At 27.1% G+C, this 15358-nt stretch overlaps 1 protein-coding gene across 10 annotated transcripts in view; it reads left to right on the plus strand.

The window, feature by feature from the left end:
• LOC107446422 (RIMS-binding protein 2) overlaps positions 1-15358 on the plus strand; it is a 136070-nt gene that overhangs the window by 89164 nt on the left and 31548 nt on the right. For 2 of the 10 annotated variants that reach the window (XM_043041385.2, XM_043041384.2), the window contains exon 21: positions 5536-5616. The exons of the other annotated variants lie outside the window; for them this stretch is intronic. In XM_043041385.2, coding sequence (XP_042897319.1) covers positions 5536-5616 — 81 coding nt within the window. The remainder of the gene's footprint in view (positions 1-5535; positions 5617-15358) is intronic. 10 annotated transcript variants of the gene reach the window in all.

The raw sequence follows: 15358 nt of genomic DNA on the forward strand, positions 1-15358 counted from the left end.
TGTGTGTGTGTGTGTGTGTGTGTGTGTGTGTGCATTACCAATCGATGTAAGTAACAAACATTAGAGGTATAATACTTGAAAATGAAAAAGCTTCTTTTTCTCCCCATATTATAAATCGCCTTTGGCCACTGTCGTTTTTGCGATTCCTTTTTTTAGTATTTTCCTTCCTTGTTTTTCTCCTTTTAATTCTCTTTCTGGTTTTTATCGACAATTGTGTCTTTTTTTTTTTTTCATCAATTTTTGTCTCATCCTCCATATGTTGTCTTTTTGACGTTCAGAGTCATATTCGAAACACAATGTCTTCTCTTCCATTTCAGTTTTAAAACAAAAGAACTTACTTTATTTTGATGACTTGCAATGTTTTTTCTTAAATATGTTAATCAAAATTTGACTTGAAAAACCAAAATGTAAATAATATGTAATTTTCAGTAAAATTAGGAAAAAAATTTGCGGATACATCTCATCAATCTCTGCTATCAACCTGGTTCATTAAATTTGAAGTTAGTGTAAGCATGGCAATAATATTGAGTCATTACATTCAATTAAAGTAAATATACAACATCAATAGCATTCGTACTCTGTCAGTGTTATATATTACTGAATCATGCCCAGTTATTTTAATTATTATTATTAACATAAGGAATACATTTCCAGAAAAATGTGTATCATATTTAAGAAATATTTTGGTTGAAATTTTTTTCTAGATCTCTTCAATGTTTTCTCATTAAAGCTGTCACCATGTCTAATAATACACAGTCCTTCTTAGTCATCACATTGACCTCAAAATGGGTGGGAATGAAGTATTAATAGATGATTATCTAAGAAAGTTTAACCTTCTAAGCTTATAGCTTGCTAACTTATTTATTTAATTTTCAAACTTCTGTTTAAAGCAGATTACGTCATCGGCATGTTTATAGGACAGTTGAAACTTAGACTAACTTATTTTTATGCAGAATGTAATAATTTTTTGTGAGAAAGTAGATTAGTTGTTTGTCTATTGATATAACTTTTTCTGCAAGCAAATATTGTGATACAGTTCTAAAAATACATTTCAGTCAACAAAATGATCCAAAGTACAACATGGTATGCACCTTGGATCATCATGTGTTTTACCTTGTACGGTTGAATGTTACGCTTTTAATAACAGTTATGTCGAGTTTTTGTCTTAGAAACTTGAAAATTGATTAAAGTTGGATATTCGTGCAATTAGTAATATATTTTTTAATGAAATATTAAAGTAGTATACATTATATAAATAACTGAAATTTATAAGCGTAATACCAAATAATATTTTGCGGGAATGTTTACAGAAATTAAACATTTACTAAAAACATAAATTTTTTTTACATCTTTTATGTAGCATAATCCACAAGGAATAGCATTTCTGCTAACTGGCATTCAGAAGCACCTGTTACACATACTTTAGGCCAGTTCAAAAGTATAGTACAACAAGCACTAAGTACGAAAGTACAACAAGCACTCACTTTTTTTGATTTTGTGAAGCCTAGCAAAAAAAAATTATTTTTATTCAAAAATTCGTATTTTATTTTATAGAGAATGACACTTTGGTATTTATCCAACTTTGCTTTGTTTCTAAATATAATTACTATGGATGGTGTTTTCAATATAAATGTAAACAACAACAGTAACGAGCTCTTGACCTGCTCTACTTCCCATTAAAAAGTCCAAAGTTGCTTACTACAGATTATTCTGCGAGATCATATTTTCAAACAGATAATTTTGTTTTTAATGAAAGAAATAAATTATATAATTTCTGAACTCAAGTCTGCTGTATTTCATAAGATATTATTAATATTAAGTAATTCTGGTGACTTTGAAGTAAAAATTTAGTTATCTAGAGATGTATTGTTTAAAAAAGGTGACAGGGTTGCTAGATCTATAAAGAACTCGCTTTTTTGATAGTTCTGATTTGGCCTCTCTTTACTTGTTTGTTAATGTTTGTTCTTGGTGCAACCAGGCCACTATCAGTGGTTAGTGTTAGTATATTACTCGAGCAGCGAGATTAAGTTCAGTTTACAAATCGTCATTTAGGCTTAAATTTCGAAGTCGGTATATTGCTAACAAGGCAAGAAGTGTCTTATAACGATTCTTTTTTCAAATGACGATTCCTATAACAATTCTTCTTTTAAACGCAAATAATAAATCAGGTAACAAATACACGTATGCAAGAAATTCTACTCAAGAGAGTCTCAAAAGGCAATGATCACGTGGGGAGCCAAATGGCTTCAAAGCACACCAAAAAACAGTAATAAGCAGTCAAGTGCTTTCAGCTCTCCCTATTGTAGAAACCACCATCCATAAGGTTTTATTTTCCAACAAAATTGATTGGTACTCAAAAATTCGAAAATTGAAATAGTTATTTAACACATTTCTCAAAAACCTGCAATGGTCTCCAATATTGCAGATAGTAGTTATTGCACCTATCAACTGCATAGATTAAATGCAGAAGGGCACAGGTTTTTACACGTGTCTCGGGTACACTTTATCTACGGTACATATTTTTCCCTACAAATTTATCTTTGGCTTTCTTTTTTGATTTTGTATTATTTTCATCATAAGAGTAGTTAGCTCTAATAGGTAATCCTGCTTGTAATTTTTACTAGCATTTTCTATGATTATAAAACACGTTTTTACTTTACTCATGTAGCATTTTTGTACCCTCACGCCATTTTACTAGGTTAAAAAAAGATATTATACTATATATAACCACAGAAAACAATTTCAAAAGTGCTCACAAGCCTATACAATAGCATTTTTGTTGAATGTTGGGTAAGTTCGATGCATAGCTGCAGTTAGAGTCAAACTTTTTAATTAATATAAATAAAATTGAAAGAACTTTAATTAATTATATTTTAACTTTTTAAAAAAAGCATGTTAAAAATTGTTAGAGAATTATATTTTTCGTTTCTAGCTTCTCTGTATAACGATGGAGCAAAAAAAAATCTAATTAATGTAAAAATTTTACTTGGTAACAGAGTCCATATCATCATTAAAATAAACAGTATGTGACAAAATTTCGAAAAAGACTTATTTCCTAAATTAAAGCCAAATTTTAATAAATATACTTTTTATATAGCACACAATTTTTACTGAGGGTTTTTAAAAATTAAAGTTTCTATTTAGGCATAGACTTTTCTTGTAAATCTTAAGACGCTAATTTGTGAGCTTCTACCAATCAAAACTTTATATTACTACGAAATTTCACCACAAATCTAAAGTTTAAAACATTTTCCGAATTCCGTATACGAAATATAGCATTACGTATAAGCTTAGGTAGAAAAGCTAAAAATGAATGAGAAATGAGATTGGAATATGGAACGTATCAATGAAACATTTCGTGTCACTGATTAACTAATACTTATACATATGTGAATATTTAAGACAGATATTCTAATATATGTGATGTGAATGAGGGAAAAAACTGTTAGCTGCAAATGTTTTTATTTCATTCTTTTTTTTATTCCTTTTATTTTTAAAGTCTCTTTCGGACCTTTATAAATATAATTGAAATGCATTATTTTTATTAATAGCTTGTAATCCAAAATTTTTCATTTATCTGAACAGAAATACTCTTTTTAGGATAAAAAAAATTTAGACTTCAAACTATACACAAACTTTAGCTATTAATACGAAACTATCCAACTATTTAACTTCTAAAAACTTTTTCAGATAATTATGTTTTCTAACCATCACATGACAGAAAATCCCACAATTTAGATTAAATTTGATCACATGATGTATAGTGGACAAATTTTAAAAATCTTCTCTTTTTTTGTGTGTTATTCTAAGTATTAAAAGTTTTGTCACAACAATGATTTTTTTTGTACTGCAAACTGACATTTCTTTGGCCAAATTTGTCGCTTCTTTTATGAAGTTTAGGTTAATAAATAGTAAATATTAGTTACTGGCTTTCTATATCATTATTTCTGACAAATATGAATTATTAGTAAATAAGTAATGAATTTACTTTAAGTTTTAATTGGCCATTAAGAAAGAAGAAAATTTTAAATTGTTGAATAAAAGTCATCCTTGTTTGTGGCTATTTAATCTCAGTTTTTTTTACTGAAGTTACATTGCATTTTAAACTTTCGGCTAATCTGCTCTCTCATAACTTTAAACAAAATCATTGAAATAAAGCTAAGATCATTGAATAATTTCATTTTAAATAAATGTATGCAAACTAAACACTTAGAAGTTTTTTCATTATGTATTACTACTATTATACTTTAGAATGGGTCGCAATCATATAAATCGCAACTAAATTGTTTTTAATATAATATCTAATTTATATTTCACAGACAAAGCTGTGTGGGGAACGTAATGTTGACAAAGTAAGCTTGCTATTTTCTGTAAATAGTAAAAACTTTTAATTTAACAAACAGATCTTAATATGACATTATTTTTTTACTAATAGTAACTAAATCTATTTTCGCACTTATTCAAGCTTTAATTCTCTAATGCGGATTGTGCAGTTAAAAACTTGGTTCGTTGTACTATGTTTACAATATCTCCTGTGCAGCATCAACAATATATTAATTCCAAAAAGAGTTAAAGTCCTTTCCATTTTTTGAAATAAAAAATTGCATTAAGTTTTACAAGTAAATGGTCGTTTAATATTAAAATAATCAATAACTTGGGTAGTTTAGAATATGATTTTATTGAGTAATTATATTAAATAGTTTATGCTAATTATATTAAATAATTTATACTAATTATACTAAATAGTTTATACTAATTATATTAAATAGTGATACTTTTTCACTTTCGAATCCATAGAAAAATTTTGTAAATTTATGGAAAAAAAATTTAAATGAATGTTTAAGAAAGATTTTCTTAAACTGAATCCTCTTCCTCAAATGATTTATGTGATGCTTTTCGAACTCTTTACTATACTTGAAAATCTTAATTTTTTGTAGATTTTAAGGAAGTGTAATCACTTCTGAAAGTTAAAAAATTAAAAAGTAATTCTATCTTATCTGCTTTTAGTATAATTTAAATATTTTAAATTATAGAAATATATTTGTTCATTCTAAAGTTGAGTTAAAATGCAAATAATTCTAGATTTTTAAAATAAAATATAACAAAATATTATTATACTATATCACTGTTTTGTTTCCATATTCTGAAATAAAATATTTAATTTAAGAAGCTATTTCTTTTTACTCACATTGCTAAAGCTCTAATTACAATGCGGATCAACCTAATCATAAACTCTGGTGAAGTGAATTTTTAATTTATTATTTACTTTGGTTGTGTGGAGTAAGCTTTAGTTAAGTAAGTTATAAGAAAGTTGAGTAAGTTATAGCTATCTTGAAAAATATTATACCCAATGTGGGTTAACAGATATTTGCCCCAAAATCTTTTATCAAGGCAGTGTATACTAGACACTTTTTGAAATATAATCTTAATTTCATCACCCTATTTCCCTGTTTGAAATATAATTCCATCTGCGCCACTGATATATCATTATACTCTAATATGAAATCTTTTATGAAGAGACAAATTTCTCATCAGGGTGATGTCTTGGAAGAAATGCAGCACGAAGCTGAATTATCAGACATTGTCGAGGAAGAAGAAGAACCAGCAATGGACACGGTTTGTAGTGGAACATGTTGTTGCACTACATTTCTCTTGTTCTTAGTACAGTCATCCCCACTTAATTGCATACTCCACTAACCGCTATTAAATTTCTTAGACAATTTATGCTCCACGCTTAAAGATTTTTCCAGTTACAATGAAAATACAATGCATGGTCACTTAAATAGGTACTTCCTGTCCAATTCCTGTGCCCAACAGTTCAGGAGTAGTTTAAAAATTAATCAAATTATGTTAGCAGTTACATAGTAAATGAAAAGTTTTTTTTATCTCTGCTCGTTGCAACTTCATTCACACATCTCTTAAAAATTGTCCAGTTAAATGTCAAAATAGAGACCTCGATATAATGTCAAAATAAGTGTTAATTACAGACGGAAATAAATAAAATAGTATTCTAAAACAAATATGTAATACTTTTAATTAGCATTGGTTAATTTTTAGATATTTCTATTATATTTATCAAATGATATTTATATTTCATGATACTGATAGCTCTAATTATATTGTTTATTGATCATTAAAATGAGTTTGTTTCCTCAAAACTATGCATTATATAATATTTAAAAGCAAAAGTTGGTAAAAATATTGCGATTGACTAATGAACTTCCCTTATAATGTGATCCTATTTGAATAGAGTTGGCTGGAAACAATGGTATTCCTTTAAGAGGGGCTGATTGTACTATGCTTTTCAAGACCATCTAAAATTTAATACATGAGAGTGTATGAAGAAATAATTATTGCAGAAATTGTGTACAGGGAAATTGCAACATTTACAGAAATGCGTTTGTGATTAAATTTAATCAATATGCGTTTTTCCTCCAACTTCAACACATGAACTCTCTATTAATTACTCGCACCAAATTAGATTAGATTGTTTTCATGAGTATTTTTTCCTTATTTTCGATCAACCATATAAAAGTTTAAGTAGCATTTAAGTTTTAATTGGTATGGAAATGTTTGCAAAGCATTCAATTGTTCACTGACTAGCTTGCTTAATGACTTATTTGCTAACTCACTAATTGGCTAATTAATTTGTAACTTCTAGTTTTTCTACTACTAACTAGTGCACTAAATTACGTGTTTATCAAAAAACGTTTTTCTTCCTTCTCTTTTTATTCTTTCCTTTCTTCTTTTTTTTCTTTTTTTTTTCTTTCTCAATTTTTTGCCTTTTTCATATTTCCTTCTCTACACTTATTTCTCCCTCAATCCAACCATCATTCGTTGACTGCAGTTAACTGCTATTTATTCCATACATGAAGATGATATTTGGAAAAACTAATGCAATTAGTATTGAGCAACTAAGCACCCCCACAGGAATGCATATGTTCTCTGTTCTTGCTTGTTAATTAGTAAGGGATGTTAAAAACTTAAAGTGTTTTTATCAAGTTAATGAGTTTCTGAAAATGTACCACATTGGGGAAAAATTTTGGAAGACACGACACTTTCTTTTAATTATTAAAAATTTAGATTGGTATACAATAAAACAGGAATAGATTTGCTTAATATACAGTCCCTCGCTAAATTATTAGACGCACTATAAGATTCTATGTAAAATCTTAATTATCAGGTGATACTATACAGCTTTATTGTTTTTATGTGATTGACACCGGTTTGCACTTGTTTACGTTCGTGTTATCAATTGGTTAAATTAGACGATAGATAATATAAATTTGAAAATAGGATAAATTAGTCGATATATTATGCAAATATAGAATATTTATTATATCTAGCATTTTATTAGTATGTAATAATTAGATCAAATTATTAGACGCAATGTAGTTTTCTAACAATTACGTGGTTTGCACGAGTTTATATGCAATACTTTTATATTTAAACACACATGTAATGGGTTTTTATTCAGTAGATTTTTTATAATTTATATACTTCCTATTTGTATTTATTTTCAACGTATAACATTACAATGTTAACCAATTGATGCAGGAACGTAAACAAATGCAAACCGGTTTCTTCCGAGTAAAAACAATACAGCTGTATAGTATCAAATGATAATTATAATATTACATAAAATCTTACAGTACATCTAATAATCTGACTAGGGACTATAAGTTAAATTCTCTTATTCTACTAGAAAAATCTGGCTAGAAAGGGAAAAAAAGTGTTAGACTCTAAAAGTTAGATTATAATAAATGGGAAGGAACTTCTAGATGTGTATTTCCCATATAGTAATACTAAAAATAAAATCACATATCTGAATTACTTTTGATCTAATGATTGGATTAAATATGCTATTTTATTAAAACAGGTGACATTTAAAGTTAATTTCAATTATTATTTAATGAAATAATACTGATTAAAAAGATTTCTACGTATTAATTAAAACTATTTTTTTTTCAATTTTTCATTCAAATTTCACTTTTATTATTACAATTTTTTCATAATTTTAAATTAAATTATAAAATCCTAAATTTGAATGAAGTTGAACAAATAATTTTAGAGTAAAAAATTCAAAAAGGTAAATATTTTTTAAATTTCATATCTTAAGAGCTTCTTGACCGATTAAAAAAACGTAATTTAGAGTAATGTAAAAGAAAAATAATTAATCCTTACATAACTGCCAATTCTTCTGTATCTTTCAAAGGCTTTCTGAATTTATGTTCTATTTTTTGAGCCAACACTTCTGCATTTTGAAAAGCTCTATACGTCTAATTCTGATTTCACACCTTTGCCATTGTAGAACTACTTAAAAGGTCTTTACCCTTGTCATTTTGGATTTTCGATGAAATTTTTGATTTCATAATTTTTCTTAATTTTTAGAACTTCTATAGATTTTTCTCAAAAATGTATTATAATATTATTATGTGATAAGTTGTTTTTAATAATTATCCATTTGACCGTTTTCAGGAAGTTTAAAAATTAATTTTATTGCAATTTGAACAATTGAAAACCAATTAGGATGATGTAAAAAAAATTGTTAAGCATAAACTCCCTAAAAACAGAGATATTTATCAAAAATCCAAAAAGAAACAAAGTTTTAATATAATTTTTCATACGAAAAAAATGCTGAGGGCGGAATTGTATTTGTAACTGTAATTACATCGTAAAAAAATTAATAAAGAATCTGATACAGCGGACCTTATATCTCAAATTGTGATAGTATGACGACTTTGATAATAACATGTAAATATTTATCATTAGTTTATTCATAAAAATTAAATAAAAAGGGATTAAACGCTTTTTCCCAACTCATCTCCACCCTTTCGAGTCCCGCATTGACGTCCCGAGACACGGTTTCCATTAGAACACCGTCAGTAAGCGGGTGGATGACCACTTTGATCAGCCTGCGTAGGTACCGAGGGTGCTCGGTACCTTCCGATCATCTTCAGGGATGTTTCCCAGATCGTTACCAATACCCCATTGTTCAGCTCTAGTGCGACATAAATAAAGTTCCTAAGTACTTTTCCTAAGTACTAAGTACCAACCAACCTTTCGAGTTCGGTCTGGATGAGAAAGCTTGCAAGTATGACTGTGGATAGAGTCTTGCTTAGATTATGATTTCATGAATGCTCTTTTCTCTTCAAACTAACCGATATTGCACGTCATTAAATCTGCAAAGCAGAAGGAAACATGTAAAAAAATGGTTAACAGTTCAGCTGTATACGTTAAAATGTGGAACATGCTATTCCAAAAAATTTCTTTTAATAACTCTAAATTTCATTAAAACAACCAAAGGTTCTTAAGTGGCTTACAAATATAGTAGTGCGTGTAGAAAGAGTTTTTTAATCATTTCAATCCTCGAAAACAATTTATGTGCTTCCTTGGATTTCCGAAATATTTTGGAGGGAGAATTTCAGAAGAAAGTATGTCATTATCGCTTTTTTTTCATTTCTCTGCATAAATGACGCTAGGAAAAGTTATTTTTTAAACGCCTAATTTTAAGACAATTCGTTAAAATAAATCTTCCAGTTGGAACACAGAAAAACCTATTTTAAGAGGTTTTAAAACGCAAGTAGGTTTTATGATGTCATTTTCTTGCCTTCTCTAACTCAACAGTAACCTGTCGTTCATGTTTGTCACATCATGGTTACTAATGACTAGTTATCATGATATAATGATATATATATATCACGATTATTTAATTCATAATTACTCAAAGTTTATGTGAGAATTTTGAAGCCAGCCTATTAGATCTCTTGCGTTTTAGGAAATTTTTCTACAATTTAGTAGTAAATCTTTTCCTGTTAGAAAATGAGGGTTTTCAAACTTATAGTTAAAAAAAGATTTCAATCATTATTAAAATAAATTATGAAAAATAACGATTGGTAAAAAGATTAATTTTCTTTATTAAATAATTATAAATTTTATAATTTCATGATACACTAATTAGTAATTATTAATTTTGTTATGATTTAATTTAAAAATTATCATTGACTTGAATGACATTATATTTTTGGCATCTTCTTTAACTATATAATTTTAAATGATAAAATCCAAATTTTGAAGTGTATCGGTCAAAGAGTTTTTGAGAGATAAAAAAAAATTCAGTTAAATATGTATTATTTTGCGGTTTTATTGATCGCGAACTATTAAACCCATTTCATTCAAATTTTAGATTTCATTTTTTAAAATTCCATACATACTTTAGGAAAGTGTTAAATAATGTACGTGTTTAATAATTGTAATTCAAAAGTTTTGAATAATTATTGAATTAAATTATGAAAAATAATATGAACTTATAAAAAGTAATTTTTTTCTTGGAACTATCTTAGAATAAAGACGTCTTATACATATTTTAATTCACTATACAAATATAAAATTAACTTCAAGGGGCACAAGTTTTTGATTTATTCTCTGACTTAACAATTGGGATCATATTTATCAGAATATTATATTTTAAAGAAAGTAAAATTGAATCTGTCAAAAGAAAGTTCGCTATTTTTGGAGCCAATAAGATTATTTCCTGGTATGTGAGTATTTCTCTCACTTTACATCCAAAATTACCTCATTTGGTAGTTTATTCAGGAGGAAGTGACAATTTTATTTTCCATTAGCAGTAGTGATCTTTGTAATATTTACAGTGCTGGTGACATTTATAGCATCTGGTTTAGCTAAGAAGCAAGAAGAAAATTTATTTCTTATCAGAAAGTTTTGAGTCGTATTTATAAAGGGCAATGAACTGATTTTCTGGAAAATATTAAGGAAATCAGTTTTTAAATACCATAAATTGGCTTAATGATTTTAAAAGGTAAAGTCGTTGCTTCCCTTTGGAATATTACAACAGAAAAAATTTAATGCATGCTGAATTATTGATTTATTTTATTATTAAAAACATTGGTGTAATAATACAATTTCTATGGACGCATTAATTAATTAATTTTATCTTTAATTATCAATTAATTTAATTAGTATTATTTTTATTCTAAAGAAATGTTATCTGACCTAAACTATGAATTTTTTATCTTATAGCTTTGTGTTACAATTTCCTTGAAATACGCTATGTCTACAGTACTCATTCACAGACACTTATTTCCGATCATACACTTTCATAGTGTTTCTAAATTCTTTTAGTAAAATGTCTCAGTATTCTAAAATATCCTACAACGTCATAACTCAAGCATTGAATACAATTGAAAAGCTTAGTGGAAGAATAGGATTCGCTATAAGCATCGGACATTCATTTGTGAGTCTAAGAGGTTTTCAAAGAATATTTTACGAACAGTTATTCATTGTAGACCTTTATTTTAACTCAAAACTTTTCCTTCTAATACGCTCCTCAGTTCTTTACCCAATCTTGCAGATTACATAATAAATGACTTTTTAAAGAATTAGATTGTTTGAGATATGACATTCTTGTTTTTAAGGAACTGTGCTATTGATAAATACAAGATGCACCCTAATGGCCGTAATATATTCTAGAGTCCATGTAAAAATGAAGTAAAAAATGTGAGTGTTATAAGTTACCAATTTTTGAATGAGAAAGAATGAGAATTTAAAATGAGAAAGAAGAAAAATGAATAAGAATGAATGAAACGATGGAGTCTTATAAACAGCTTATTTGAAGAGAAAGTTTTATGTTTTACTCACTTAAAAATTAATTTGAAACCCCTAAAATGCTCAGTTTTTTCACTTTATTATTTGCAAGGATTCTAATCATACATAATACGGATGGTCATTACGGATCACTATGTATAGTAAATTTGTTTCATCATTTAGGAAATAAAATAATCTTAGATGGTCTTGCATACAGGTTGCCAGATTTAAGCTTTGTTTAGGAAACAATGCAGTCTAGTTTCCAAATAATTGCACAAGAAATATTTAATATTTGCGTAAAAGAAATCTGGTAGCCTTTATCCCGTTTCTTGTCTTTCTTTTACTCATAGAATATAATATTTTTCTTAATCTTGAAAAATGAAACTCATTCCATTCTTTCGCCATTTATCTTTTTTTTTCGTTGATTACAGTAAATTGAGATCTTTAGTACAAATATCTCAAATAAGTGTGAACTAATTTTGGTGCATATTTTTTATTTGATATAGCTCACTAGAATGTATCGATAATTGGTTCTGCGGTAATTTATGAAACAAAATAGATGTCTATCATAGAAGGAATAGAAAGAATTTTTTTTAATTATTGTGTAAAACAAAAATGTGATTTAAAGATTCAATAAAAATAACATTTAAATTGCGTTATCCAAATAATTAACTGTCATATTACAAGGTTTCTATCCATCATATTAAATAAAAACAAATTTATCAGAACACAGTTTTTTAAGACATTTTAGTCAAAACTTTGCATTTCACTCATTAAGAAATCGTTAATATAGATAAATAATTAACATGTTTTCATTTTCAGTGTTTAAATTTTAAAAAAACGGAAATTTAAAATTTTCCTTTATTCAATATATTATTGTAATTTTCAAATTGGTGCAGCATGAAGCAAGTTTCAGCTTTAGGTTGCATATCTTCAGGTAGAACAAACTCAGAAAGTAATCAGAAAATGGTTCGAAAGATTTTATTCAGATAAAATGTTTCCTATCTTAGGAAAACAGTTGCTCTCAATTACCACTCCTTGACTTATACTCCTAAAGCATTCAATATGCTTATTTAATAGTATCATATCCAATATTATTCACGCACTTAAATTCATTCGACTTCAAATTTACCGATACATTCATGGCTTTAAGTTTAAATACCTAAGATTAGCTGCCTTAGTTGGCTAGTATTTTTTTTTCCAACCAACTTATTGGATCACCAACCAATTTAGCAAAATTTTAAAAAAATCCCCCTAAGAAAATTAAATAATAAAAATTTAAAATAGTAAAGTATTTAAGCATTAGTAAAGTATTTTTTGGGCATTGTTAAAGAGTGGTTTTTCTATTTTTCAGACAAACAATTTTGAGACAAATTTAGAACTTATTTTATATTTTGCTGAATTAGAAATTTAAATAATTCTGCGATTCCAAACCAATGAAATATATGAATGCCTATTCTATACTATTTTTATAATATGTTTGACAATCCTTCAAATCTCCAGATAAATTAAATAAAATATTCAAAAAAATTGGAAAATTGATTTTTTTGCTTATTAAGATAAATTGCACTTGATATCATTACAAATTGGTTTTCTTAAGCCAAAAATTTAGAGTAGTAAAATTTAACAGTTAGTAATTTCAGGTATTCCATACAATTATCTACTTTAAGATTTTCTTAAATATTTTCTGTCATTATTTTTTAATAATGAAAAATTCTTCTTTCGTAAATTAGATATAAAAAAATATATTTCTAAATATGTGAACTGAAAAAGATTTAATGATAAATTATTTTTCTATAAATGCTGGTTACAGAATTGTATTTGCATTCATATACACCGTTGAAATTCTAGAATATCAACCATGTTACCTCTTCTATTCTAATTAAATTTATTTTACCAGCTTCAAAATATTCTTCTCTGTTGAGCAATTGTTCGTCATCAATTTATTTTTGATGATTTAAAGAATATTTCTCATTTCTTTTTACTGTTGAACTAGGTCCCCTAAGAACACAATAGTTAATTTCTCTTTTAAATTATAAGGATAAATAAATTTTATCTCTAATATCATTTTGATATCTTTACCAAAGATAAGTGCATAGTGCATATTATTCTAATGAAATGAAAAAAAAATATTAATATTTATTAATCATCTGACAATTTATGTACTTTTAAATTTTTTTTAAAAAATTTATCAAGTTATGAGGTAGAATTTGCTTCGTATACTCATGACCTCAAAGTGTAACATCCTTTTCTTTTATTATGCAAGGATTCTTTGAAAATATTATTGTTACTTAAATTTAATCTATTCCATTTATTATATTGTGTTCTATAACTAAACATTTCAGTTAAAATTCTTCGATTCATTTTTTGTATTTAAATTTCGCTTTTCTTATGTAAAACCATTCATTCACTGCAAATGTAGCCTAACTGTTTTATTTACGTATTTTTGAAGAACGTGAACAATATAAAACCAAATCGCGGGCTTTTGTAAGTTTTTAATAAATTGCCGATTTTTTAAAGAAGCTGTTTACTGAATATCTTTTATTTAATAATTGTCTATAGTGTATTACGCCGAAACAAAAAATTTTGTTTTAAATTTTTAGTCAATATTGCTTTAATTCGTTACGTGTAAATTCTGCCTCAATGGGATACCTCCAAGTGACGCAATGTTGGTATCTCGATCCTGATTGGTTGTTGAAACGTGGCATTTGTTTACGTTAGCAACAATTTTTTCAATTCTATTTTAAGTAATCTAAGCCAGTCAAGTACCAATTCTCTTAAGCGACGCATTCTATATTCTTACAGATTCCTTCACAAAGATTTCAATTCTTTCACTATATATTTCTTACTTAACACAAAGACAGATATAAAGACATGTGAAACATAAACAAACAAATTATGCATCGAAGTTGCCAGATACACAAAACGAAAATAATATCATAGTTGCAGTAAAATACAAAAACGAATAATAAATGCAAGTTAAATGAAAGACGGAGAGGAGAAAGAATTTTAATTCAATAAATTCGATGTGCGATTTGGCGCTGTATTTCATTAACTTCGTGTTAATTAACATTCTGACTTCTTCGCTCAACTTTAACGAGCCATTTTGTTTTAAGCAATCAGCTGGCACTGACGTCATAGATCACATATGTAGGTATCTGCGATCTTCTTCTTGAAGTGCAAGTACCCAATTGCAAGACACCTAATAATAATTAAAGCATGATTGAAATCCAGTCTCCTGAAAAATTCCATAGTCTGTTCAGTGTTAGTGAGCTTGCATTCTTTTTCTAATCAACAAACAATAGTTATTTTAAAATTATTAGTGATATAACAGTATAATACTGGCAATTATTAATATTCAGATTTGTTCTATACAGCTCTTTTTGTTAGCATTTCTTATGGAACAAACTACACTAATTTAAATAATATTAAAGAATCGAGATATGCATATGCTTTATCATGGCTAGTTAATTCTCAAAACAAAAATTTATTTTATCAACTATATGTATTTCGAGTCAATTTTAATAATATTGCATACATATTTTCTATTTTTTGTAAAAAAAATAAAAAACATTTTATTATGCTGATAAAATATTTAATTATAAGACATAATTATGCTGATTTAATTTGGTGTAATAAGATAGATTTCAAAGTACGAAACACACAATTTATTTTTTAATGTTTCATGTTAATATTTGGTTGAATAAGGGCAAATAATGTTAAAACCAACGTTCGAAAATTAAATTAGTAAATT

The sequence above is a fragment of the Parasteatoda tepidariorum genome, chromosome X1 (genome assembly GCF_043381705.1).
Source record: "Parasteatoda tepidariorum isolate YZ-2023 chromosome X1, CAS_Ptep_4.0, whole genome shotgun sequence".
NCBI classification, from domain to species: domain Eukaryota; kingdom Metazoa; phylum Arthropoda; class Arachnida; order Araneae; family Theridiidae; genus Parasteatoda; species Parasteatoda tepidariorum.